Source organism: Oxyura jamaicensis, chromosome 3 (genome assembly GCF_011077185.1).
Source record: "Oxyura jamaicensis isolate SHBP4307 breed ruddy duck chromosome 3, BPBGC_Ojam_1.0, whole genome shotgun sequence".
Classification (NCBI taxonomy): Eukaryota; Metazoa; Chordata; class Aves; order Anseriformes; family Anatidae; genus Oxyura; species Oxyura jamaicensis.
Genome location: NC_048895.1, coordinates 71,694,851 through 71,720,716, shown reverse-complemented (window position 1 = coordinate 71,720,716; position 25,866 = coordinate 71,694,851). Strand labels below are relative to the sequence as shown.

Sequence of the window (25,866 nt, the reverse complement as noted above, 5' to 3'; positions counted from 1 at the left end):
TAACCATCACACCTTACCCCTCAATGTATCGGGCTGAATGGCACTAACCCAAATTCTCCAACATTTTTTGTACATCCTTGCCTGCCGGTGTAGACCCAAGTGAGCTACAATACATCCCTACAGAAAGTAAACATGAACAGCAAGTTACATAACGCCTCTTTCACCATACTGTTTCCATAAGTTTCCATTACACAGGTTTAATTAAAAAAAAGAAACAGCTTTATTTTCACATACACATAATGAGAGAGAAAGTTCTTGTAATAGCTTCAGCTGTCAACAAAAAGTTTTTCAGAATTAAGTGCTCTGGACAGTCTTGAAGCTATTCAACTGATCTCCAACACAGGGTTATTAATTTTATTATGAGCATTGTAACCTCCTAGCAGTAAAATTACAGTAATTCAAAAAACTTCCATGAAAATACACGCTTTTTTCCAAATAAAAGAGCAGTTTAGATAACTGTCCAGAAGTTTTAAAATGTATTTTGTGAGAACTGCCAGGCATTAACAGAGACATCTCATGATGCTTGCCCTTTCTTCCAATGTTTCTGAAAAAACACTACTGCTTCCAAACTGTGGCACAGTAAAAATTAACAAAACATTATTATGTATTACCATCATACTCTATTTTCCCTCCTAACAGTCAGTTAATAAGCTGCATTTTTCTGAACTTGAAATAGTTTAAGTTAACCACAGCACACTTAATCTCTCGATACTGAAAAAAAAAATCACTTCGTATGTAATAGCCATTCTTAAACACGTAACCGAGTTTCACTGACTCCTCGTTCCACTTCCACACACAATGTGCACAGGTTATATTAAGGTGAGATGATACACATGGGCACAAAACACTCAAGTTCACAGCTAGTGAGTTTTCACACCCATGCCTGTCCATCACGTAAGCATCAGGAGCGAGCAAGGCATCCTGCATTCCCATCCTCTGCTTCACCAGCATCTGGTACTTTTATCCTGCCTCGAACCAGCACACGCTGAAACGCTGAGAAATCCTTCCGAGGTAAGGTTAATGAGATTTCAGTGAGCCGTGAGCAAGGATGGGGGTCACAATCAACCCGCTCCAACCAACTTGATTTTTATTTTATCTTTCTGGAAGATTAGGAGCAGCACAGAGTGCTACCCTGGAACAGAAGCAGCTGTATCAGGGAGCACCAAGATCCCCTCCCACAGCCGCTGTTAGGTGCAAGTGCTCATTACTCTGTTACAAATAAAACAGAAGGAACGCTGCCTGCGTTCCCTACGTGGGCTTGAGACAAATCCAAGTTGCAGACTCACTGTTTGTCCTTAAAGAGACAAAGAACTGTAGCCTCCCTCCGCTCCTCTACTTCCATCTTAAAGTGGGGGATTAATACACTCCTCTGACAAGAGCCTTGAGACAGACAGACTAAAAATAAAAACATATCAAAATCATACATGGGAATAACAGCACAGTGGGAAGACATGCAGAGAAGTACAGTTCCTAACACAGTAAACCGGCATGGGAGGGCTTTCTCAGGACTTTCACTCAAGGCTTTGAACACATGTACCAAGTACTACCTACACATATATTCCTGTACTTTGTCCAGCCTCTGTGCAAAAAGGATGGACTAGAGGAGCATTTCTCAAACTGCCTGCACTACCTCCTAGAGGTATCTCCAAATATTAGCAGGGAATAGCCTCCTTTAACCAGATTTCCTAAGTATTATTTGTATTAGATCTTTGGGAAAGCTCTAGCTACGTCTCAGGCACAGACATTTGAGAGAGAAGGATGTGGGGGGAAAAAGGTTGGTGAGCATGAGCAGAGGGCTCTTGGGAAGGGCAAAGGGGAAGGATCCAAAAAACCCTGCACACATTATACGTATTTCTATCACAATTAAACTGAACACCTTTTATCCATTTCATGTCTGTATTTTAATTCCTAGGTAAGAGAAAACATAGCAGCCCATCCTTCCCCCCCCCACCTCCATTCTTACAGCAGGTTTTTCTGCTCTTTCACTTCAGTAAGGCCGACATCCCAAGCAGAATAGCTCCTACAGTCTCTCTTCTGTCATGGGAGAAACAGAGAGAAAACTTGCATTACCATTAATCTCTGCATTCACACAGCTGTTATTCTTTGTGGGGTTTGAACTGTTTTCAACGTCTTGTTTTGTTCACGTTAACGTAAGAGGCTCGGGATAGGGACCTTTATTCTTCCCAGCAGCTTTGTAACACTTTGTGAATAACCACTGCTCTACAACAGGATAATTTATTTAATGTATACCTAACTCAACTCTAAAATTGGACGGAATGACGAGCCCTCCCAGATAGGTGTAGTTAAGGAACTACAAAGCACATCACAATCAACCACTACCTGCTTGGGCACAGTTTTATAATTGCGTGCCTCGATTCAGCAGCACAGGTGTAAGTCAAGGAGCACACCAAGTTCAGCAAACACATCGGCATTGTGCAACAACTGACGCATTACCCGACTAAATTCACTCACCTCTTGCTCTCCATTTCCTTTCTGGCTGCTGCTGCTTAATCCACACAAACTCACAATTAAACCGATTCAAAGCAATTCCAGCAACATGCAGATGCTCTGGAAGGCACTTACCCATCCCTAACTGCTCCGAATAAACATCGGTTCTTCAGCCCTCAAGATGAAACTTTTGAGCAACAACTTTTAAATGCTCATTTCAGAAAATATCTCCTCCGTTATGAAATGAATTTGGACCAGAATAACTTTTTAGCAACAGCAGATTTGGTTCCAAGTCAAGAACAGTCCTTGCAACAGTTTTACTCACAGTAATTATGCTAAAGCTATACCAATATTTACCCAAAACAGAGGTAATCCACAAAAAGCACGAGCTGGGTGTTTTTAAACATACACATACATGTGTTTTAAAGATTCAAGTCAAAGCTAAACATCACGGCAGCGCCACCGCCTCTTGAAGCCAGCACCACCCCGAAATAATCGGTGGTGCCTGCCCGGGCTTTCAGCTGCACCATTCCCACCCCGTGCCACTGCAGACATCCATGAATCAACCCTATCCAGAAACCAATACACGTTAAAAGTAATGCAAGGGGGGAAAAAGGCAAAAATTAGCTTCAGCTCAACGCAGTTTCTTCCACCACAATGGTCAGATGCTCTGCTTGGCACACCGGGAGAGGGGAAATTACACAGAGTCTTCTGTCGGAGCACGGCTACCCTGAAGTTACCCTGCAGTTATGAAACTACAGCCCAAGCTGCAAAGCCAAACAATTAACCTTTTACAGCAGCCTTATTAGCTTCACAATGAACACCGGGAAGATAAAGCCATCAGGACAAATACGTTTTACAAAGTCAATTACCTGCTTGTTTGGTTTATCAAAGCTGAGGTAACGAAGTTATAGGATAGTGCATTCTGTGACAACCAAAGGACAGCAACAACCCTCCCCTTCTCCCCCTCAAAAAAAAATATTGATCCCTACTGCAGGCTGCAGCAACACTTCAGACGGACTCTCTTGCAGTGCCTTGATAAAACAGGCTCAGAAAACCATGAAATCAAAGCAGGTCAAGTTCTGCTCGGTATCTGAGAGATGCAAGAAGTCACGCTCTTCTTCAAGAGAGGAGCACTGAAATGACATTTCAGAAGTTTACTCCAAAAAGAACAAAGATCAAAATCTTAATAGCTTGCCCAATCCACTATCCTACTATAAATTTGTGATTAGGTAACGCATTTTGCGTTTTCTCTAAGCGATGAGGCAATACAGATACATGCTCCTACTTCCCAGTCTTCACTAGGGCAAGAAACAGTTGATTTTTCCCCCCCCTTTCATTTACTCTGTCAGCATTTACTACAAAACTACAGCACAGAGCAACCACAAAGACGCTGGGGAACAGCAGCAGTTCCTAGACCTGTGATGCTAACCATCATCTGATGCCAGCTGGGAATCACTCATCAGTAATCCATGGCAGTGCATCTGTAGGATGAAACAGCGGGCACTGAAGGCTTGACCTCCACACTACAAACATTTCTGTCTTACTGCAGACCAGCTCCGGTTTGCTCCCACAAATCAAACACCCATCAGTGGCTGAAGCACATCTTCCACTGTAGTTTTTACCCCCAAAAGAAACCTACTCTGTGTTTAAGGCGCTGTGGTTTGCAGAAAGGTCTTGAAGTGAGGAGGCCAGCCGTGTGATTTGCTTCAAAGTTCACCCTGATCGGCTCTCTTTGCTTCCAAATGACAGGTGTTTTGGTTGTGTGTTCTTTACACTACGTGTTATTCTGGAGACAAGAAGTCATGGCTAAACAACCAACATTCTGCAACATTCTGTAAGGTTTTAATTTATTCCTGGTATCCCCTTCAAATGCTGCAACAGGTATGGCTGAACACATACGAAGCTGTGCAAAGCCTATTCAGGGGATTTTGCTGGAAACCAGTCACGCGAGCTGAACACACACAACGAGACCAACCCAAGAGCAAGAGAGTGCTCCAGGAGCTCCGAACGGGATGTTGCACAACACCAACTTTCTACACAAAAAGAGCCACACGGAACAAAACGCAGCTACAACATCCGCCAGGAGAGCGTAGGCACACGATGAAGCCACACGCTAAAAATTGGACCGTGCTCACATTTTAAAACCCATTAAGACAATTACGAGGCAGAAATCATTCTTTCATTTCCACTCATTACCACGGCTGGTGATTTTTACTTAGTTGACTCATTTCTGTACCAACACTGCAATGAAATTTATCTTGTGTTTTCAAAGAGCGGTCTGCTACAGCTTCGTAAGAACCCAGGGCTAATTGCAGAAGGACGTGCGGTAGGCTCTCCCCGCACATGCAAGACAACGCTGGCCAGAGGGGAAGAAATGAGTAACGTTTAACAGCAGACCTAACTGCAAATTGGGTACAACCCATAAAGGTGTATTCCAAACTTACGTTATTATTTTCCATCATCCTGTAAGGATATCCTCATTCACGAGGATCAAACATAACGCTAGCAAAGAGTTCTTGAGTCTGGCAACATTTCTATGGGTCCTGATGCTGCTGTCTGTCCCCCAGAGCCTAGCAGTAGTGTGACTGCTGGCCATGCCACCCTGCACAGCACCTCAGCTAACTCCAAGCAGCTCTCCCCGGCAGCAGCTGCTAAAAACGATGGAGTGAGTACAGCATCATCAAACAGAACGAACAGTTTTCATTCCCATTACCTCCCACCCTTCACCAGAACAACAACAAAACAAGAGAGTCTTGCATCTGGGGAAGCAGGTCCAGAAATAAAGCTGCCTTCTCTCTTTGATCTCCTGCTCCTCAGGAGCAACCAACAGGCTGCAAAACGTCTCCAACACCAGCAACACCCTCCTACAGCCGGGATTCAGCAAGACAAGGCACAGAAACCTTCCAGTCCAACAGACAGGGCTATCTCCCCGCTGTACAACAGGTAGCACCAGAGGGCAGAGATCAACCCAACGCAGAGGTGCCACAGCCAGCGAGCCCTGGCAGAACCCCAGGCACGTCTGCCAGCAGTGGAGATAGGTCAACAGCTGCGACCCAGTCCTGAAACAACATTAGTTCGGGCATTTTTTTCCTACTTACTCCTTCCTGGGAGGTAATGGAAGGAGATTTCATCGCTGAGCACTTCTTTTGTGGTTAAAAGCAAACCACGTAAGCTATATAAAGCGGCACACAGAGGTGAAAAATGAGACAGAAAGGTGGGGTGAGCAAAACGGATTTATCCCCAGCTCAAGTCCCCTAAAAGAGGCACCAGAGGGGACGGCCCCAGCACCCTGCCGGCCCCGGGCACCCCACAGAGCCCAGCAGCACCGGGGGGGGGGGGGGGGGGGGGGGGAGGTAACGCCTCAGAGCACCCCGGGGAACCCCTCGGGCCGCCCCCCGAGGGGGGGTGGGGGGAGCCCCGCCGCACAGCCCCGTCCCCGCCGCTCACCGGCGTGCTGGTCGCGGGGCCACAGGTAGTAGGTGGCGGGGATGACGATGAGCCCCACGAAGCTGGTGAGGAAGTAGAAGAAGGTGTTGCCGCTGTCGTCGTACTGGAACTGCTGCCCCGCCATGGCCGCCCGCCCGTGGGCAGCAGCACCGGCGGCAGCAGCAGCGGCGCCGCCAGGCCCGGCCCGGCCTCGCCCTCAAACGCCTCGAAGCGGGGCCCGCCGGGCACGCGCCGCGCGCTCCCGCGGACGGCGACGGGCACGAGCACGAGCGCGCGCACGCCCCCGCCGCTCCCTCCGCCCCGCTCCCGCCGGCCCCGCCGCAAGGAGACGTGTCACTGCGCAGCCACCATAGCCATTGTGGCGTCACCGCGCCGCGCCCGCCCCGGGCGCCCGGCGCTGTGATTCGCTCCGAGCGAGGCCACGCCCCTCGCCTTCCGCCGCGGGGGCCGCGCCCGCCCCGCTCGTGGCTCCGCCCACCCCGCCCCGTGGCCTCGCCCACCCCGCGCCCAGCGCCCGCCCCCCATTTTGTCCCCGCCGTGCCGGGCTCCCCCTCGCCACAAGATGGCGCCCGCGCCGCGCGGCGGGCGGGCCCCGTGAGGGCTGGGGGCTCCGAGGCGTGTTTGTAACCGTTCCCCGTCGGATCCTCGCGGAGTTCCCAGGCAGAATAAAGTTATTTCCTGCTGTGTCTTTTGCTGCCTGCGTGGCCTCTCACTGAGCGCTTCCCGCAGCAGCGACAGCTCGTGCAGCAGCTGTTTTGGAAGACGCCTGAATACATAAAGCGCTCACCGCCCCGTGAACACTTCTAGTCCTAAATTTCCTGGTGAGACAGTGAAACGTTTCCGTACAGTAAAAAATAAAAAGGAACACGTCGATAAGAACCTCAGCCTGGTGTTGTAAGCAGAGGAAATGCTCTTTCTGCCCCTGTGTTCAGCTGCCGGCAGCCGGATCGGGAGGAAAGCAGGCACCGCTCACAGGGCAGGTCACGAAACTGCTTCTTAACGCCATTGTTATGGAGCCCAGCTATGGATTTTCTATCAGGTGTTGGCAAAGTTGGCTTGTGAGGGGGCTGCCTTGGCTTTAACTGATCTGGTGAGGGAATCCTGGAGGCTGCTCTGGGCTTCATCCTGTCTCTGCTCTTCCCCTGTGAGCCTGTTCCAGCTACCAGTGAGCTGTCACTGGAAAAGTATCTTCTGCTGGCCAGCCCTGGGCTCCCTGCTTAGGAGATGTGTCACCCAGAACCTGAATAGCCGTGAGCAGAGGCCTTTCCAGCATAGACCCTAACAGTCCGAGTGTTGTTCCTTGTGTACCCAGTTTCTCCATGAACAGTAATGGTTATCCCTTACTTCCACGGGGAAAGGGAGGAATCAGTGCTGCTTTTCCCACTGGCAGCCTGTCGAACAACCCCAGCCTGTTGGCATTTCAGGTGCAGCTGTGTCTATTGGAGGTAGAGACAGCATTTTGGGAGCTCCCCGGTACCTAGCTGTTTCCAAACTAGAAGAATTTGATCTTCCCCAAACACTCTCAGAATACTTTTAACACCCATTGTGTCAAGTCACAAAAGTGCATTCTTGCGTTACACACCCCTGCCATCTGCTCGCAGTCGTAGTGGGCCCTTCCACAGGGGCAGAGTGGTTTATTGCAGTTACCCCAGAGGCACGGGGGCTGCCTCCTGCACCTCCCAGCACACTCACCAGTCGGACTTTTCCTTCAGGTGCAAACGGCTTGGTAACCATTGAGCTGTGGGGATGGTGTTATGTGCATGGTCATTCATACAGTGGTTTCGCAGTCACCAGCATCTCCTTTGCATATCCTCTGATGTTGTTTCCAGTGAGATTGTCAGCTGCTGATTGCCCCTATCAAGCATGCAGCTTTGGCCTTTATCAAGGGAAAGTTACAAAGAAGCATCCTCCTAAGTTCAGTCCTACCTTCATCCCTAAAAACGAACCAGAGACCCAAAATACCAGCTGCATACAGGAAGAAGAAATGGTAGTGCGAAGGCAGAAAAACTATAAACCTGATATCTGAAACTACACAAGAACTTATGCATATTCATGCTCAAAGCACATCCATTTTCTGATGAGCTGGACAAATCTTCTGCCCTTTGTGTTACCTAGCAGCACACCTGCGCTTTTATCAGGAGCAGCTTGAGGGGACCACACAGTTCCGTGAATCAAAAAGAGGAGGTGCCAGGTCAGGAGAAAGACTGCTTTGGCAAAATCCCATCATCTCTACAGAAGAACAGCTACTACAGATCTAGTAAGGCACCAATGATGACAGTCGGAATGTTTTAGCAAGTAGGAATGGTGAAATGTAGAGCATTTCTGGTGTAACAAATAGGCAGTTTCAAATCTGAATGTAAGATTTTACAACCTGTGAAATGGAAATTATAATTTAGCAGGTGTGGCTAAAGCCGTGGGAACTCGTATCCCAGATATCGTGACCTTCCTGCACTTCTGTGAGGTGGTGAGCTGCCTTCCTACAGCCGAGGAAATCCGGAGAGCAGGAATTTCCAGAGGTGGGGAACGGCCGGCAGATGGCAATCAAACACAGCCGTGGGGAGCTCTCCAGCCCCTGCCATTGCCAAACGCGTCCGATAAGACGGTGACGGATTTCAATCTGCCAGCTTTGCAAGTATATTGGTTTCCAACAAAATGCAATGTGACTTTATATAAGTCTACCGTATCTGGGTCATTGAACCAAGAAAGGAAGAATGCTCTTAGTGTGTTCAGGTGGGAAGGAGAGAAGATAACAGATTTGCATGACATTTTTCATTGAAATGGGCATTACTAAGAAAATAGCCCTTTGTAAGAGCTTCAAAAGCACCTGTAGCCATGGAAAAGCTACAGGCATGAGCCAAGCAGCAGGATCTGCACTGTGCATGTGGCTGTGGCCCACCTCAGGCTACCCGGCCGTGTTCAGTGGCAGTGCAGGACCCCTGCTTCTTGTCTTGCAGCCTCCTCCACTCTTCAGGCAATATCACACAGGAGCCTTTATATTTGGCCCAGCTGTTTTAGAATATTCTTCCTGTGTGCATGTTTCGTGACACAAGGTGGTCAATTCAATTAGTTCCAGTCAGCAAAGGTTGCATGCCAGCAGCCTGGACACCTGTGAAACAAAATGATCTCATGAAGACAAATACACCACAGGAGGGAAGGTGCCTCCAGCTAGATGCACCAGGATGCATGGATACCTGCATCCACTGCCCTGCAAACACCATTGCTTATCTGGGTAGCATGTTTTATTGCTGCTGTTTTACTTGTTTCTGGCAGAGAAGCCAGATTCAAATAAATGGCCCCGTGATCCACACTGGGACTAGAGTGGACCTGTCACCTTAGGATTTACATGTTGATTTCAATGGCAATGAAAGGAGTTCAGCTGTGCAACTCATCTAACACAAACCATATGAGGAAGAAAGGTCTCGTTTTTTAACCTCTGCTTGGGGCGCCCACAAGTGCGTGACTCCCTCTGGTTGGGATTATCACATTCTTGTGTCCCTGATACCTGATTTGTTTCCAAAGAGAGATGAGAAAAGCCACGTAGCACCTTCTCCTTGGCATGCTTCCCAACATTTTTGAGTGATTTTCACAAAAGCTTCCATAGATCCACTCGTGACTGTGTGCAAGGATTTGGCCAGGCTGATAGGAAGGGGATGGTGGAGGCAGTGGAGAAGCACTGGAGGGCAGTGATAGCAGCAGATCTGTAGGACAGAGAAGTGGAGCTGTTGTGGGCAGTGCTCTGAGTACTGTAGAACTTCTCTCAGTGGTTCACGTCTGTCTGTAGTTCACATCTCTTTCTTACAGATGGCAGGAAATCGGTGGTATTTCCTACTGAGAGATGACAAATTCAGGAAAAAAGTTACTAGAGCAAGTTTCTGGGAGCTTATCTCTCTGTTTTATAGGGATTAATATCGGGGGGAAAGGAAAACAAACAAACCAAACAAACAACAGCAACAAACAGAAAAAACATGCACAATGCTCCTGAACAATGCATGGTGCCAGAAGAACCAGAAGAGTGGGAAAATAAGAGCTCATGCACCTCACAAGCTCCTCTGTAACATTTGGGCTGTGATTCCCTGGAGTCTTACCCTCAGATGAAAGTCTGAGGATGGAACAAGTTATATCAGGAATCAATTCAGTTGGCATTTTGGCCTACTTTTTTCTTTCCTGTTGAGTGCCGGGGATAATTCTGGGAACGGGAACACTGAGCTGTGCATTAGGGGCTGGGGCTTTCCATGGACCTGGGTCCAAAATGCTGAATCTTGTATACCAAGTTCTCCAAGGGAGGTCTCTCTCCAGTCTACCTAGTCCTTGGGTGAAGACAAACTCCTTCTCTCTTCTTCCTCTATTTCTATTCTCCCTGTCTTTCTCTTGTTTCTAATCTTTTTCTCATCTCTCTCATCTTCCTCTCTTCTTCTCTTGCTTTTACTTTCTCCCTTTCTCTTCCTCCTCTCTCCCCTCCCTCCTTTTCTTTACCCTTCCCCAGCCTCACAAAGGGAGCATGCCCCAGGTTCAGCCCTTGCGGAGGTGCAGACTTTGCCGCAGGGTTGCAAAGGCATCAGGACACTGTGCTCCTATCAGGAGTACTAACGATAAAAGCTGGAGTGCTGCCGCTGCCTCTCTGGAAATTAGGAAGTGTTGTGGCTAAATCCAGCAACTGGGACTGAAGGGTATTATGACGATAGGCACAACAAAGATGCAGTAAGTGGATTATCTGGAAAGCACCCCCTTTTTTTTTCTCCGTCTCCCATTTTTTGTTTAAATTAACTATTTTATGCCATGATATTAATCATAGCCTAAAAACGATGCAGTGGCACCGCCTTTAGAAACGGGAAATGATTTATAAATTGTCCTTGCCGCCTGACATTCGGAGTTCTTCGAACAATATTTGTTTTGATGGTTGACCTTGTAAACGGGGAAGACAGAAGTAAGTCACAAAGATTCTGTGGGTTAAACTATTTTCCAAGCTGATTATAAAGCTTAGAGCTCAAAAGGTCTTTGCACAGAAACTCACAAAATACCTTTTCTTTTTAAAGGGTTATCATCACCTAATTCATTTTACCTCTGGTTTCGCATTAGAGGTATTGTTTACTCCTCTGCTGCTCAGAAAATGCTCAGCAAGTGTGATATTATAGCCCACCCCACAAGCCTGGTCCAAGTTACAGCGGCTTAGCACAGCATAACACCACAGTCTGTTTGCCGTGCCTGTTCTTTCTTTAATGAATGTTGTTTGAATGTTTAAGAAGAGCTTTCCCTGACATTTTATTTATTTCTCAATCATCTCAATCATGCTGCCAGTGATTGGGCAGAATTCCCACTGACACTCTTGTCTGATGGACACCATTGCAAGATTTGCCTTGAAAATAGCTGCAGAACCATGCGTGTAAATGTTACGCTTGGGGGCTTGTGCTGGCTTCCAGAAAGTTTTTGTCAGCTTTCATTAACAATTTATAATAAACCACAGCTCTCTGCTTTACTTTGGCCTCTGCTTATTTTTAAGGGGGCAAGAGCTCCTGAGTTTTAATTAAAGAGTCAGAAGGCAAAGGATAAAAACTGAAAAATTCACGAGGATTAAAATGCAGTTACTATGAAAGAGAAGCCAGTACCCACTGGCTGAACTGAACCACATCTCACATTTGTGGCCAGAGTGAATGGCTGTTTGTATACCCACAGGCAGAGAAAGTGGAGAGAGAGGAGGCACAGAGAGAGGCAGCTGGAAGGACTGAGGGAACCATCTTGTGGTCACAGCACAAGGAGTGACTTGGCAGGTGGGGACTGTGGAGGGGATGGTGGAAAGGGGCCTGTTTGAGGTCTACAAAGCATTGGAGAATAAAGATAAGAAGTGCTGCACACAAATATTGCAACATTAGCATGGGGGAAAGTTGAGGAAACTAGCAGGAGACTGGTTTAGAATCATAAAATCATAGAATCATTAGGGTTGGAAAAGACCTTCAAGATCACCTGGTCCAACCACCCCCCTACCACCAATGTCACCCACTGAACCATGTCCCTAAGCACCAGGTCCAACCTTTCCTTGAACACCCCCAGGGATGGTGACTCCACCACCTCCCTGGGCAACCCGTCCCAATGCCTGACTGCTCTTTCTGAGAAGAAATGTCTCCTCATTTCCAACCTGAACCTCCCCTGGCACAACTCGAGGCCATTCCCTCTAGTCTTATCACTGGTTACCTGTGAGAAGGGGTTGTTTAGAACAAACCAAAGACAGTACTTCTGTTTCCATTAGGCAGGGAACTCTTGTAGCTGGCAGCTACAGGAGGCTGGCAGAGCCACACTGTGCCAGCTGGCTCATCGAGGGATGAGATGGATGACAGGTCCATGGATGGGTGCTGCAAGGACTAGGCCAGGCTAGGCACTGAACATCCCTAGTACAGCAGAACTATATGCAGCAGAGAAAGGGGTCAATGGACCATCAAAGGTGGCTAGGCTCACATGCTCACCCGAAATAGCATCTCCTGTTGCCACTGTCCAGTGAAAGCGGAATCACCTGTCCTTATATACATGCACACACATGACATCAGTCTGTTCCCTGTGGCAGAGGTTTGTTTTTTTTTTCCTCAAAAACTACCCTTTTTCATGAGCAGCCTTCTTATCTGCAGTATGATTAACAGTGTCTTGAGGGCCTGTTGACTTCTCTGCTTCTGCATTGTAAACATCCAGCCCAAATTCTTCTTTTCATTTGGTCTAAGCCATCCCATCCCGGACCATTCCTGCAAGCTGGGACAGATCATGAAAAAACACCCAGTAGCTTCAGCCCAGCTAAACACAAAACTCTCCCAGCTGCAATGGGAAAGGTGCAGCCAGACAAGTGGCAGCCTGGGGGAGGGTGTTGAAAACATTTTTTTTCCTTGTTTTCTGCCAAGGTATATGAAATAAAGACCTGTAAAAACATCATTGTGTGTTTTCATATTTATTCATTTTTTCTTTCACTGGTTTGCAATTTGCCTTATTTTTGTTTTGTTGTGTTTTTCATCTCTGTCAGGCCGACAAACCCAAAGTCACGCTGTATTCTCCATCTTCCGCCTCCGACACCGGGTGATAATGATCTATAAGCCAAACGCAGAGGCTGTGCAAGCATAACGAAGGGAATCATGCAATCCTGCAGAGCCCCTATTATTATTCCTCACCAAAACACCGTGCTTTGCGACATATATCTGTGACCAAAACCTTTTCAAGCATGGGCTACTGTAGAGGGTTATTATTTAGACGAAGTGAGGATGGAAGATTGATTTGTACAACGCCTTCATACTGTGATGACATTGATTCCATTACCGGTATTTATTCCCAAAGCTTTTCCGTACACAAGTCACTTACCTCTGTAACCCACCACCGCAAGTGGACGGGCTCTGCTCGCTGCAACATCCGCAGCTGCACTCGGGGTCCCCCTTCTCCCCGACATACGCCCCCCGCCCCGTGCTGCTCTCAGCATCCCGCAGTATGCTTTCAGACGCTCTGCATTTTCTCCCAATGAGATCACTTTCTGAATTAGGAAGGGAGAAAGAAAACGCACCAACATATGCTTTGCGCGCTCCCGAGACCTACTTAAAATTGATTGAGCGGATTTTTAAAGAACAATGCAAGGACCTTTAGCGCTCTTCTCCGGTCCTGTCAGAGCGCTAAGGGAGACCGCCAGGAGGCTGAGCCTGCATGATGATATATTAATTTTATTTTTTTCTTTTTGCAGCTGAGCACCCAACATTTCCGAACACTGAGGTTTATAATGCAAATGCTACAGCCTCCCGCTGCAGCAACTTAGAAGAGCAATGCTATGATTTTAATAAAGCTGTCAGATTAAGTGACTGCATGGTTACACCGTGATATTAATACACGTTCTTAACTGTCAATTAGTTAACTGGCTAATAAAAAGAGCCTAGCTTATAGGATTTTGCTAATGAATATAATGCTTTGTTTCTGGGCAAAACATATGCTTTGGATATATAATTAGAAAAAGCCCCCCCCTCCCTCCCCCATCGAGAGAGCATGTGCAGCTGAATAAAGGAGCTCATTATACCTGCGAGGGGTCAAAGTCTGTGGATCTGTAGCTTATGGTATTATGACAGATTACAAAATCACTCTATTATGTTAGTCAATCTGTTTCCAAGCACAAACTAGCGGGGAGCAGGGCACTAGAAACTCCCAAGCACGGCGCCCGGTGGCTTTTCCCGGAGGTCTTATGATAGGTCAGCTGCTGGTGGCATCACCTCTGACAGCTCACATGTCAGACCTTTGCTGTATGACTTCTGTCTTTGTTATTGCAGAGCCTCTTCACTGACAATCAATCCCTGCTTCAGGTTGCAAAGAGCTCCCAGTAAGAGCTGAAACAAATTTGAAATCCATGGGTAGCCATCACTTGTGCTAATGAAAGAAAAAAGCAGAGTACTTATGCTCCATCTGACCTCCCTCAGGCTCTCTCTATAATAAAAAAGAGAAAAAAAGAAAAAAAAAAAAAGTTTTTAAGTAGAGAGGAGAGCAGCTAAGCAGCAACAGCTGGGAGGGAAAGCATCGGGTTCAGCATCAGTGCATTTGTTGGTTTGAAAAGAAAAAAAAAGTAATTCATATGCAGGATAAGGGGACTTCAGACATGATAGAGATCCTAAGAAATATTTGACTTTCCTAATCTTCCAGGAAAAATATTCTGCTGGAAAGTCTTATTCTGTCAGTTCAGCATAAAACTCCTTGGTACGAAGGGGAAAGAAAATCCTCTTGAGTTGGAGGAACACGGGGCTTGCTAGCACCGTGGCCACGTCCACTGCTGCCAGGCTGCAGTTTTGTGAGACCCCACTGAGGAGGGATGCTTCCACCACCGGCATGGGCTTATGTGAAAGTTCCCAGCTCGGAAACCATCAGTACCCCTCCAAGTAAGCTGGAAAACCTCTGAAGTAAAGGACAGGGTGGAAAAATGGGGTAAGATATCTCCTCTTTTCTCTGCGGACCATCGGCGCAGCTCAGGAGGGTGAGGAATTTCTGAGATCAGGTTTTGCTGATATCGGAATGAGAAGTAAAGGGAACTTCTTTACAGGGGAGCCACCTCGGCTGGGCTAAGCAGGAAGTCAACATCGAAGCATTCAGAGCAAATCGAGGCTTTGAGTAAAGTAATGCTTTTAATCCTATTGCTGTTAATCATCTCAAAGATAATCAGTCAGTTCCTCTTGGGGATAATATCTATTTTACTTCAGGAGCTAGCTTTTTCTCTCAGATACATTCACAGGCTTGCAAACCCATTTGTCCCACTCCTTTGCAGGCCGATCAACATTACTGCTCTTACAAGCACCTTGTTAATCCCCAGAGGCTGGGTCCAAACATGGTGAAAGTCACTTCATATCCCTCGAGATCAGCAGAGCGACATTGGCTTACACTGGGCAACAACCTGGCCCATACACTCGGGTGTATTTGGCTAAAAGCCTGGGAGTTCATGACTTTTATATGTTTCAACAAAAGGCATTGAAAAGAGCTTTTGATATGGTTATTTGGTCAAAGAGATCAAACGCTTCCCCTTTGCATTAATCCTTTTCATGTTTTCAGAATGTAAACTAAATTTAAACCAAACCTCATCCTGCAGGTGTTCGGGCACGTGGTCTGAGGAACATCTATTTGGGGCAACTGCAGGAGAGAAATGGCAAAGGTTTATGAAATCATGACCGGGGTGGATCACAGGAACCCATAATGATTATTTATGGTGCACAAGGCAGCGCAGGGTGGAGGCAGGCTGCTGGAGCAGCGCTGGCCCAGCGTGGCAGCTCTTACGGGCTGGATTCAGGGCTGCCCTCCTGTACTCCTCACCCCATAGCTGGTTCATTTATCCACCGCTCAGTTCATTGTTTTCTGACCTCCACGGGCCTTCTGTAAGGCTGCACGGTGCTTGTTTGCATGAGCATGGCTATTGGATGTGTGCTGGGCTTTACCACTGTTCTTGAAACTGCCCCCAAAATGAGATTTACTTCCAAGAAATAACAAAGCCCAGGCAGGCAGTCATACTTGCTCATCTTTCCTGGGTTTTGATTTCTCTTTAAATGACCTCTAAAATATTTTCCCATTAAAGCTAGGTCTATTTTTAAGCTACCAATGTCATTTAATTAGTCATTTTTCACGAGAGGCACATCTGACTGGAATTTATGCTCTTTTTATCTCCTTTTAGCAGCATATATATATATATATATATATATATTCCTATCAGTAAGATGGGATCTCTTAGTCTTACATCTAACACTAACATTTTTTTTCCTTTTCCCTTATCAACCCCCTCAGACCCTGAAAGTGAGTAAATTAGAAAATCTGTGCAACCCACTTCATGAATTGTCTGACTCACAATGCAGCAGCTAGGTAATATGCTCTGAAATCAAAAAGATGCACTTAGCAGAAAAAGAAATGCATATATGATTTATAAATCTATTTTTTTCTGTCACTTATGTACCTGTCCCTGTTATCTTATGCTTATTGTCCCCTTGGAATTTATTTATAGTGTGAATAAAAAAATGAGTTTCATAGCATCACACCACCAACATAACATGCAGTCTAATTAGTGCCCTGATCAGATAAAGGACAATACTGTTCCTGTACTCAGCACTCTCAGCTGAGTCAGCATAATCCTCTGGGGAAAACAACAAAAAAAATGCAAATCTTGAATGGAAGCACTCATAAATATGAGTCATATTAGAGAAGAAAAACACAGGTTTGCCCAGTTTTGATGCCTTCTAGATGTTGTAGATGGTCCAGAGGAGTTAGCTCAAACAGTGAACACATAGGTCCCAGCGTGCTTCAAGAGCAGGAAGGAGCAGGGTTGGCAGCCTGAAAAGTTCAAGTGTTTGTCATGGTCAGTCATGGTGAACTTGGAGTTCCTGCTGGATGTGTGACAGGGAAGAGAATCCTTGTTTAGGTGGAAAGCTCTTTCTGAAGCATTTGGGTATTGGTGAGGGTTAAACAATTCTTCCTCATACGAATCCACAATCTGCTCATGCTGCAAAATATCAAATGTTAAAATGATTATGCTGCAAGATTGTCTTTGCTCAGCATTTTGGGAGATAGTCTACATAAATCTGCTTTCACCTCCAACAGCCTCTTTTGCCCTTCAAGGCTACAGACTTCTCTTTGCTTTCAGCCCCCAGTGATTGTGAGTCTCTGCTCTCCCTCTCAGCTGGCTGAGCAATGCTTCCTTGGGAAGGCTGCCATGGTCATTTCTGCATTATCACAAGAACCCAGCTCCCATCTAATGGCATCACAGGGAGCTGCACCCACCTGCCTGAATCAGGACAGCAAGTATTAAAGACAGAGTGGGAACTGTGGGGTGAAGAAGCTATCCTGGGATGGCAAATGTTACCGCATCATGGTACGGTGGTATGGAGCCAGAAGAAGCCGTGACTTCAGAGATGGGAGATGTGCTACCAAGTCCTGGGAGCACGGGAGAACACCTGAAAGGTGTTGCTGGAAGATTTTAAAACCACGAGAAACAGTCAGGGGCACTGAGGCTAGTGTCGTTTACAGCACCAGCCAGGGACGTCCAGACACTCACCCTTGCATTGACCCTAACAGGTTAAGGTTGAGTTGAGTGGTGGCTTTCAACCACACATCACACTGAAGGGCTCTGTCAGAGGTGACTGGGAAAAGCCAGTCCACGTTCCCTGTACAGCAGCCCTTGGATAAGAATGTTCAAAGCCCCACTAGAGAAAGAACAGGAAACTATCAACTGAGATAAGTGGCGAAATATGAACTAATGACCACTTGAATGCCAAACTTGACCAAGTGTTTTCAAAAATATATCTGAAAAGGGAGGAGTATTTTTCAGCAATCACAGAGTCTCACAGGAGTCCAAGCCCTGCCTTTCAAGTGCCCTCACTGTTGGGATGCTGCACAGTACTCTGGGTCAGTGGGTTTTAGCACATTTTTAAAGGCTGGGTTTGAACTCCTAAGTCAGTAATGGGGAAAATGTTTAGCATTTTTCCCCTTGGAATTCCTACCTGTTACTCCATGGTGCCACAGAGGTGGGGACAGCTATCCCAGGGAGAGATGCTTTAAAGTTGCAAGTGTAAAACCAGGTAGCTTGAGATGAGAGCAAGCTAAAACCAGGAAGCCCAAAGGTGAGACTGAAAAACACGGTTTGTAAAACATTGGTTTGGTTTGAAAAACATTGGTACCAGCCAATGTCTGGGTAGCAGTACAGGCCAACATCACATCCATGACCTGTGTCCTAGCTAGGGAAGGAGCTTGTCTCCCTTGTAAAGATAAACAGAGGACCACATGGACCTGGAAGGAAGGAAGATGGTCCCCAGAAGGCCAGGGGAGCTGTGCCCTCACATGCAGCATGAGGTGAGGCAGTCAGCAGGAGCTCCTCACCATGACACACAGCTATACGTGCCCAGTGCAATCTGCACACCCAGAGGTTTGGAAATGGGGGACACCATCAAGGGTAGCCTGAGCTGGGACTGTCTTTAGGCAGGATGATTTGTTTGGGTGAAAACAGGATGCAAGTTTGCAGCCATCCCACATGCTGCTGTGAAGGAGGCCTAGGGGCTGTGTGGTGGCCCCATGCTGCGTGGGATGGCCAAGGGAGCCTCCAGGGCTGGGTCCTCCCCGTGGCCTTTCTCATGGCATGGGGCTCTCAGCGTTTTCCAGAGGTGAGGCCAGCAGGCAGGACAGCAAGGCAGCAAAATGCCAGTCCCTCATGTTACCATGAAGAGAAAGGTAAAAAAAAACACTGGGCCTCCTGGAGGATCCAAGCTCTGCCACTTCCTGTGCAGTGTGCCATTTTACTTGGGAAGCTCACAGCTGCTTTGCTAAACTGAAGGGTGCAGTTACATTTATCGTACTTGTCTTTCCTCCTCCACCAGCAGAGAACAGGCACCAGGCCCTCCCTGGTGAGCACTGCTGCGGGGCACCACGGGCTGGCTGGGCACAGACAGGGCCGCCCTTCGCAAAGGGCAGCTGGCCAAGTGTCGTAGGAACAAACAGGTAAGGCAGCCTCGGCCATGCCAGACAGACAGCCAACAGGCAAGCTGAAAGCCAAGGAAATTGGACCGGGAAAAAGAAAGAAAAGAAAAGCTTAATCTCAGTAAAAATATAGTCCCTGAACACTGGCAGGGTCAGGGTCAGATTGGGTTACATGTTGTATAAGTCCCCGTTATACAAGCCAAGGCAGGGCAGAGGCTTTCCCAAGACTATTCAATCCTGCTTTCTCCTGAGCAGTCTTGCTGTTTCTGCCTCATTCCTTCTTTCTTATTGTCCCTTCTCCTGACGTTTGGTTTGACACCAGGCAGGTCAGTCCAAGTGCTTCTGTTGCCATGCTTTAGGAGATCACACAGATCACTTGGTCTTTAAATAAAACGCATGTGGGAGCTCATGAGCAGACCTAAAGTAACTCACATGAGTGGCTACAGTAAAGCACACATTCTTTTATATATAAATACACAGTTATGTATGTACATACAACTTATATATTGCTTATCTGTGGAACAGACAACAAAGCTTATTCTGCACTCGTGAAACAGTCTGCTGTAATGCAAAGCAGCTAAATCGCAGGGGTGCACTGACAGATGCAATCATGGCTAATACCTGTGCAGCCTGGACAAGAGAGTAAATGGTGCTGTGGTGTCTTCTGATAACTGAGAAAAAAAGAAAAAAGAAAGAAAAAAAAAAAAAGGCACTGCCATATCTCATATAACTCATCCCATGACCAGCTTTACACCAGTTGTTCTGGAGGAAATTCTCCCTTCCAAGCACACATGCTCCTCTCTGGGTGCTCCATCCCATTCAGTCTGAGATACTGTTTTTCCAGAAAAACCTGCCATATTAATGGCAAGCTAGCATCTTTGCCAATATTTGCTAGCCCTCTCTTTGCAACCCAGCACTCACCTTCCAGGCAGACATTCTGAAAGAATCTTCCGACTATTTTTTCAATAGAGACATGTAAAGTAAGGCTGCAGACTTTCAGAGCCCATTTCCTCCTCCAGAAACAGATGCCTTGAATCTCTTGACTCTCCCTTTGCCAGATCACTTTCAATTCTCCGTTCTGATCAACATGGAAAAAAACACAGCATTTGCCAAAAGAAACGCGCACATTCCAGCATCAGAAACACAACCCCACTTTTGAAAACCTCTTCCAGCACAGTGCAAACACTCTTTTGACCTTTTTCTCATTTCTCTGCTTGACTAATTACTCCCAGTCCAGCACACTTTTGAAATATCTAACTCCAAGTCTTGACTCCAAGACACGAAAAGCTGCTGAAGTACACACATGCAACTTATCATAGTCTTCCAAAGAAAATGAGAAATAACATTGTACTGCAAGCAGCATCCCTGGAAAATTCATTGCCTTTTATTTTTTAAAAAAAAAAAAAACTATGGAGAATATATGGATGGCCTAACAAATACAACTTGCTTTTTAATCATCAAGAAGGGAATGTTACTGTCTAAAGCATTCTTCCTATAATAGAGGGAAAGAAAAAAAACTATAACTTAAACCCATTGCCTTTAGAGACTCCCAGTTGAGGATTGCCCCTGTAATAGGAAGACAGGTGCACACAGTTCCACCTGGAAGCTGGAGAGCTTACAGTCTTCAGACTTTTCCAGGCATTATACTTAGCCAGGTATTGTTTTTACAACTTGGCCAGGTATAAGATATTTCTGTTATTCATATTTTCCTGACTCTTTCTACAGACTGCTTTGAAAGTCATCTGTCTTTACCACCTCTATCCCAGGACTCCTCTGTAAAAATACAAGGTGCCTGCTCACTGCAGTGTACATTTCCGACAGCACAGAAGACTGCTACTGTTCCAAATGCTACTAAAAAGAAAAAAAAAAAAAAAAAAAAAAACATTTGAATGAAGTCCAAAGGAATATTCTGATTGCCAGTGGCTGTACTCTCTGTCTTAACCTAGATCAGTTTGACATAAGCCATTTATTTCATGGTTAACCCCGGAAAAATCCTGCAGGGAATAGAAATTCATGCATTAATCCTGCTCACCAGTTTGGTTCCACTTACGGTTGGATGAAGGAGCTGCTGCGTTGCAACTCAAACTCAAATCTATTGCTTCAAATGTTTTAACAAAACAACACTCCAGAGCCCTTCGTGATCCTCACACAAACTCTTTATTACAGAGGAAAGAAAGAGACAACACTGTAAGTGCTGAGCATTACAATGAAATGTAAAGCAGCATTAAAGTTGCTCTGTGCTTGATGCTGTGGTGTTCTCAGCTAATCTTGTTTTGGTTGAATGGCATGTTCATTACAGCAAATAAATCAGTAACGTGTAGGATTATTGAAGAGGAAAGACATATTAAACCGGTTTAGGGCATCATATTGATTGATTTTTCTTTTATTATTTTTTTTAGTGTCTGATTTAGCTTGGTGTTTTCAACAGTCAGTTCTAATAAACGCTTGTATAGCAGAGATTAAGCAGGTGGGAATGTTGCCCAGAAAGAGTATTATGAATAACTTAAGGCACTGGCTTAATTGCAGCAATCCATGATACTTACTGTGCTGGCACTAGAGTGGAATTTTCAGTATTAAAAGTTAAAACTTCAACCAAGCTACTAGCAAGTGTCTCTCTGTTATTAAATATTTGAAATAGCTTTCCAACATTTTTACCTTGGATGGGAGTAGGGAAAGATTTCAAGGTTCATTCAACTATTTAACTTATTTACAGCAAAACTAATTCATTATTTTTTAAAAAATAATTAGCAGTTAACTCTGCAACTTTGTGTTTGTTTGCAAAGCATTGCGACAGCATCCCTACCCTCCTTGCCACCTGGTCAGTCCTACTCATCTGTAGGAAGCACAGAAATAAAAATAATAATAATAAAAAAAAGCTCACACTTAAAACCAGACTCCTTTCAAAGCTACACCATAGTATAAAGTATTCCTGTATTCTTTACCCACAGTGGGCTGGCAGCAGGGAACATCAGTTTCTCATACTTGTTTCTTCAAGCTGTGGCATCCATCCTGCACCCCTGCAGGTTTTGGGAGCGGAAAGTACAGCCTGCTTGGAGCAGAGCCCAGCAGTGCCAAAACTGGGGAACCAAACACAGCTGTGAGTCCTGAGCAACTTGATCCAGCTTTAGAGATGGTCCTGCCTGAACACGGAGTCAGACTTGGTGACCTCCAGTGGTCTCAAAGTAGAGCTGCCGAGAGGAAAAGAAACACAGTTAAACAGTTAAGGCTTTTGTGAAAGAGGAAAATGCTCCCTGACAGCAGACAGCCTCACCACAGCACAAGCAATCTGGCAGTACCTATATAGAGTGGAGATCCCATATAAAACGTTGATGATAATGAAAGTCAGCGTCACCGTATACACATATTTCAAAGTCAGGATTCAACAGGAAAGGTGGGCAAGGAGGTTGTTTTGTCTAGGGGTAAAGAGACAACCATTTCTTCTCTGTCTAGGGCTGAAACTTACAAAAACCCCACAGGACAAAAATATTCCTCTTTCCCCATCTCTAATCTGTGCAAGGTACGGAAGTCCATCCTAGCCCATTGCAGCCCCAGAGAAGCGGGCATGCTTGTGGCTGCTCCCACATTTGTTTGCCAGCACAAATGAGAAGCACTCCAGGCAGTTCCTTGGTCCTCAAAGCAGATGCTGGGGGAAAACAGCTTGGATGAGCATAATCTTTCCAGCAGACAACAACTTTATTTCAGCCCTTGGCACAACACAAGGTCAGTAGTTGCACACAGGTCGTCCTTGCTGACTCTAGGAAGCAGCAACAGATATCATTTGCAATGCTGGAAGATGTAATGCTTCAGGAAAGTCACAGAATTTATTAGCTCCACTGTTTCAATGGGTACCTTTAAACACTAGCAAAAATAGAGAAGGTGTTGGTCAAACCTAATGAAGAACATCTTAATATAATGTGGTTTCTCTGGAATGATAAGCCACTGCTCTCCTAAGTCAAACTTAATGAAGATCAGACTAAAAAGTGTGCTACTGAGTGTGCTTCCGGACACCCCTTCCCACCCTCAATTACTGCCTGCACTTCTGCTCCACTCACTGGGTTAATTCCCCTCTCCTCCTGCTGTCCTTCCCTTACACTTATTCCCTTTCAAATCCCAAGAACACATGCAGGCGGAACTGTACCTAGTTTTCCAGCTGAAGCTGCACCTCAGATACTGGCATAATACTTTCCCAGCCTTTCTGGAAGTCCCTTTGTGACAAACTGAGATTAAATTTGTCTTTGAGACATTCACGTCTACCACTGCTGCATAATGCTATCGTCAACTGCGATACCCAGGTCTCTCCACCATGACTCACTGCACTGTCATTTTAAGAAAATCTTCCAGTCCAACAGAAATTCAACAGGGGGGACTGCTGGAGCTGAGAGGGGCCAGTGCAGGTAACTGAAAGCCACCCCACCAGGACACCAAGTTATCCCAAGTACCCTTACCCAAACACCTGTCCAAGAAACTCCGTTACAACTACCGAGACTCTTTCCGTCTACTTCAGCAGGATTTAACTGCGCTCAAACTCCACCCTTTCTCAGCAGTTGCAATTCATTCCTTCTGTAATTCACTGCAGCGCTGCTTTGAAAATGTCCTTCTGATACTGTTTTCCTGCAAATGGCATAATGAGGAATAATAAGCAGGTGCCTCTAAACACAAACCCCAAACAGCAGGGATATAGAACTACTACAAATGGAGCAATTAAGAAACCACACTGTTCATTGTTTATTGACAATCTTTATTAAAGCTGACTCTCAGCCTTTAGAGGATTCCTAATAAGTATAAATACGAATCAAAGTGCCACCCCACAGTTAGAAATCTTTATTTGCACAAAAGGATACAAACAACCAGTATTTCCAAAGTTCACTGTTTTGTACATATAATACCAAAAAGGCAAAAAATAAACGAAGATGAAAGTTTAGCAGCAAAACGGGTTCTAGTTCTCCTTCAAACACACCATCTGTGTGCTTCCACATTACTCTTGGAAGGATTATAAAGAGAATTCAGTCAATTTATATGTGAAGCATCCTACCAAAAATATACCTGTGTAAAGCAAGTTAGCAGTACAAAGTTTGGAAAATAAAAAAGGAGAAATAGTGAATATAAGATTTAAAATCTCAAGTGTAAACATTACTGCTGCTTTAAAATTAAAAAAAAAAAAAAGTCACATGAGTATTTCCGTTTGGCTTAGCAGCCAGAAAAATAAGAAAAGCTGATTTTTTTTTTTTATTATTTTTTTTTTTGTAAAGTGCTTAACCACCATATCCAAAAGTAATGACTTTGAGACCTACTTAACACGAATGTGCTCAAAAAGCCACCGCTTACAGTATAAAAGCTGTCATTCTGAAACGCTGCACATACAAACTGGCTTTATCTGCATGAATGAAAGATTGTTTTGAACAGCTCTCAATCATATGATGTCCCAAATCAACGTAATGCTATTACAGCAGGCAGCTGAATAAGTCTCAGAAAGTTGAAGTTTAAGAATAACAGATATAAAAAAATATTAAACATCTTTTTTTTTCCTAAAGGCAACATGCCTCTCCCAGCCACAAGAAAGTAACTTTATAGAACAACCAAAAGAAAAAGTTTTGTATTATTGTTACAAGCTACCTAGAACAATGACTGTTGACCTAGTAACTCAAGTTTAACAGAGGGAGATAAATACTTCTCAGTCATAGAATGCAAAAAAACAAAAAGCTGTCATGTGGATGGAGCCAATCACTAACACAGTATTTTACTTGATAACAAACACGGTGTCAACTTGACTTTAAAACTGACCGTATGTCCTGACTCAAAACCGAAAAACCACAATGACTGATGACTTTAGGACTGTTCTGTTAAACCATTATATACGTATTCGAGCCTTTGTGCAAAGAAACAATTAACAAAGTAGGCTCAAATGCTAGTCAAATACGTAAGACTTTCATCCAGTTGTTAACCAAAGTCAGACACCCAGTTTTCAAAAGAAATTTGATTTTTAGATGATATGGCCATTTAGTTTTAGCTCACAGTTACAAAAACAGGTATTTCCAAACGGGAGCAAAGCCATTCATTAACTTCAAGTACAGCTGTGAATTGTTTCAACCCCACCACTCCCCCAAATTAGCACCATCATCAGCCAAACCGGACCTCTGGTATCGCTGCAGCTGCTGCTTGTTGAACCGTACCCACTGCCTGTCAGCAGCACTATCCATCCCTGCAGTCACTGTACAGCTTTTTTATCTGCTTTGGAATCCTGCATGCTTGTATTTAGTTATTATTCATCTGTTTCACAGGGCTAATTTTTCAAACTATTTCTTGAAAGTCATCAATTCCCAGCACAGCATCTTCATTGTCCTTCAAGACAGTTTTCAAGCTGCATGAAGCCCCTGGTTCATTTACCTGTACAATACATGGCGTAGGAAAGGATCATTTTTTCCCTACCACACTCCTGTAAATACCTCTATATTAAGCCACAGCAAGCTCTAGACTAGGAAATTCAGCATGTCCAGTGACTAGACTTTACCTCACTTCTCCACCAAAGAAAAAAAAAAAACACTTTAAAAGGCAAAGGAAACAACACAATAAACAGACAAACAGTGATGCATTCCCAGTGACCTGAGCAGACACCTAGAATAAGCCTCTGAAAATATAACATTTGAAAAGCAATATTTTAGTGGTTGAAGTGTGCAAATGACTAAATATGCCACTTATATCAGAGATGGCTGAATACTGTAGTCATCAACGATTACTATTCACCTCTAGCACTGGCAGTTCTGTTGCTTTTGTTGCTGGCTTTGGACATTACATATTACCACCTCCTCTGCATGTTTCATGCTTTTCACAGAGACCAAGTTTTTCCTGTCTACGAAAATCACCTCAAAAAGATCCAGAATCTCAGATGGGTTTCTGTGAATCAAATATGATCAATTAAAGAGGGGGGGGGGGGGGAAAAAAAAAAAAAAAAACAACAAACATGCAAAGAAAGTATAGCTGTTCTACTGGTGAGAAGTACAAAAGCTTAGAGAGAAAAACACCAGCTTCAGCCTG

The 25,866-nt window shown here is 45.2% G+C and overlaps 1 protein-coding gene and 2 long non-coding RNA genes across 3 annotated transcripts in view; 1 reads left to right on the top strand and 2 right to left on the bottom strand.

Moving 5' to 3' along the window:
* SEC63 (SEC63 homolog, protein translocation regulator) overlaps positions 1–6,250 on the bottom strand; it is a 57,046-nt gene extending 50,796 nt beyond the window's left edge. Inside the window, exon 1 of the mRNA XM_035320555.1 lies at positions 5,899–6,250. Coding sequence (XP_035176446.1) covers positions 5,899–6,022 — 124 coding nt within the window. The 5' untranslated portion in view covers positions 6,023–6,250. The remainder of the gene's footprint in view (positions 1–5,898) is intronic.
* On the top strand, positions 5,384–25,481 carry LOC118163671. The gene is made up of 3 exons (XR_004749159.1): positions 5,384–5,394; positions 14,453–14,461; positions 25,361–25,481. It is a non-coding gene; the product is annotated as an uncharacterized LOC118163671 (long non-coding RNA).
* On the bottom strand, positions 21,224–25,763 carry LOC118163670. Its single transcript, XR_004749158.1, has 2 exons — positions 23,274–25,763; positions 21,224–22,022 (listed from the first exon to the last, which is right to left on the bottom strand). It is a non-coding gene; the product is annotated as an uncharacterized LOC118163670 (long non-coding RNA).
* Positions 25,764–25,866: the final 103 nt, after the last annotated feature.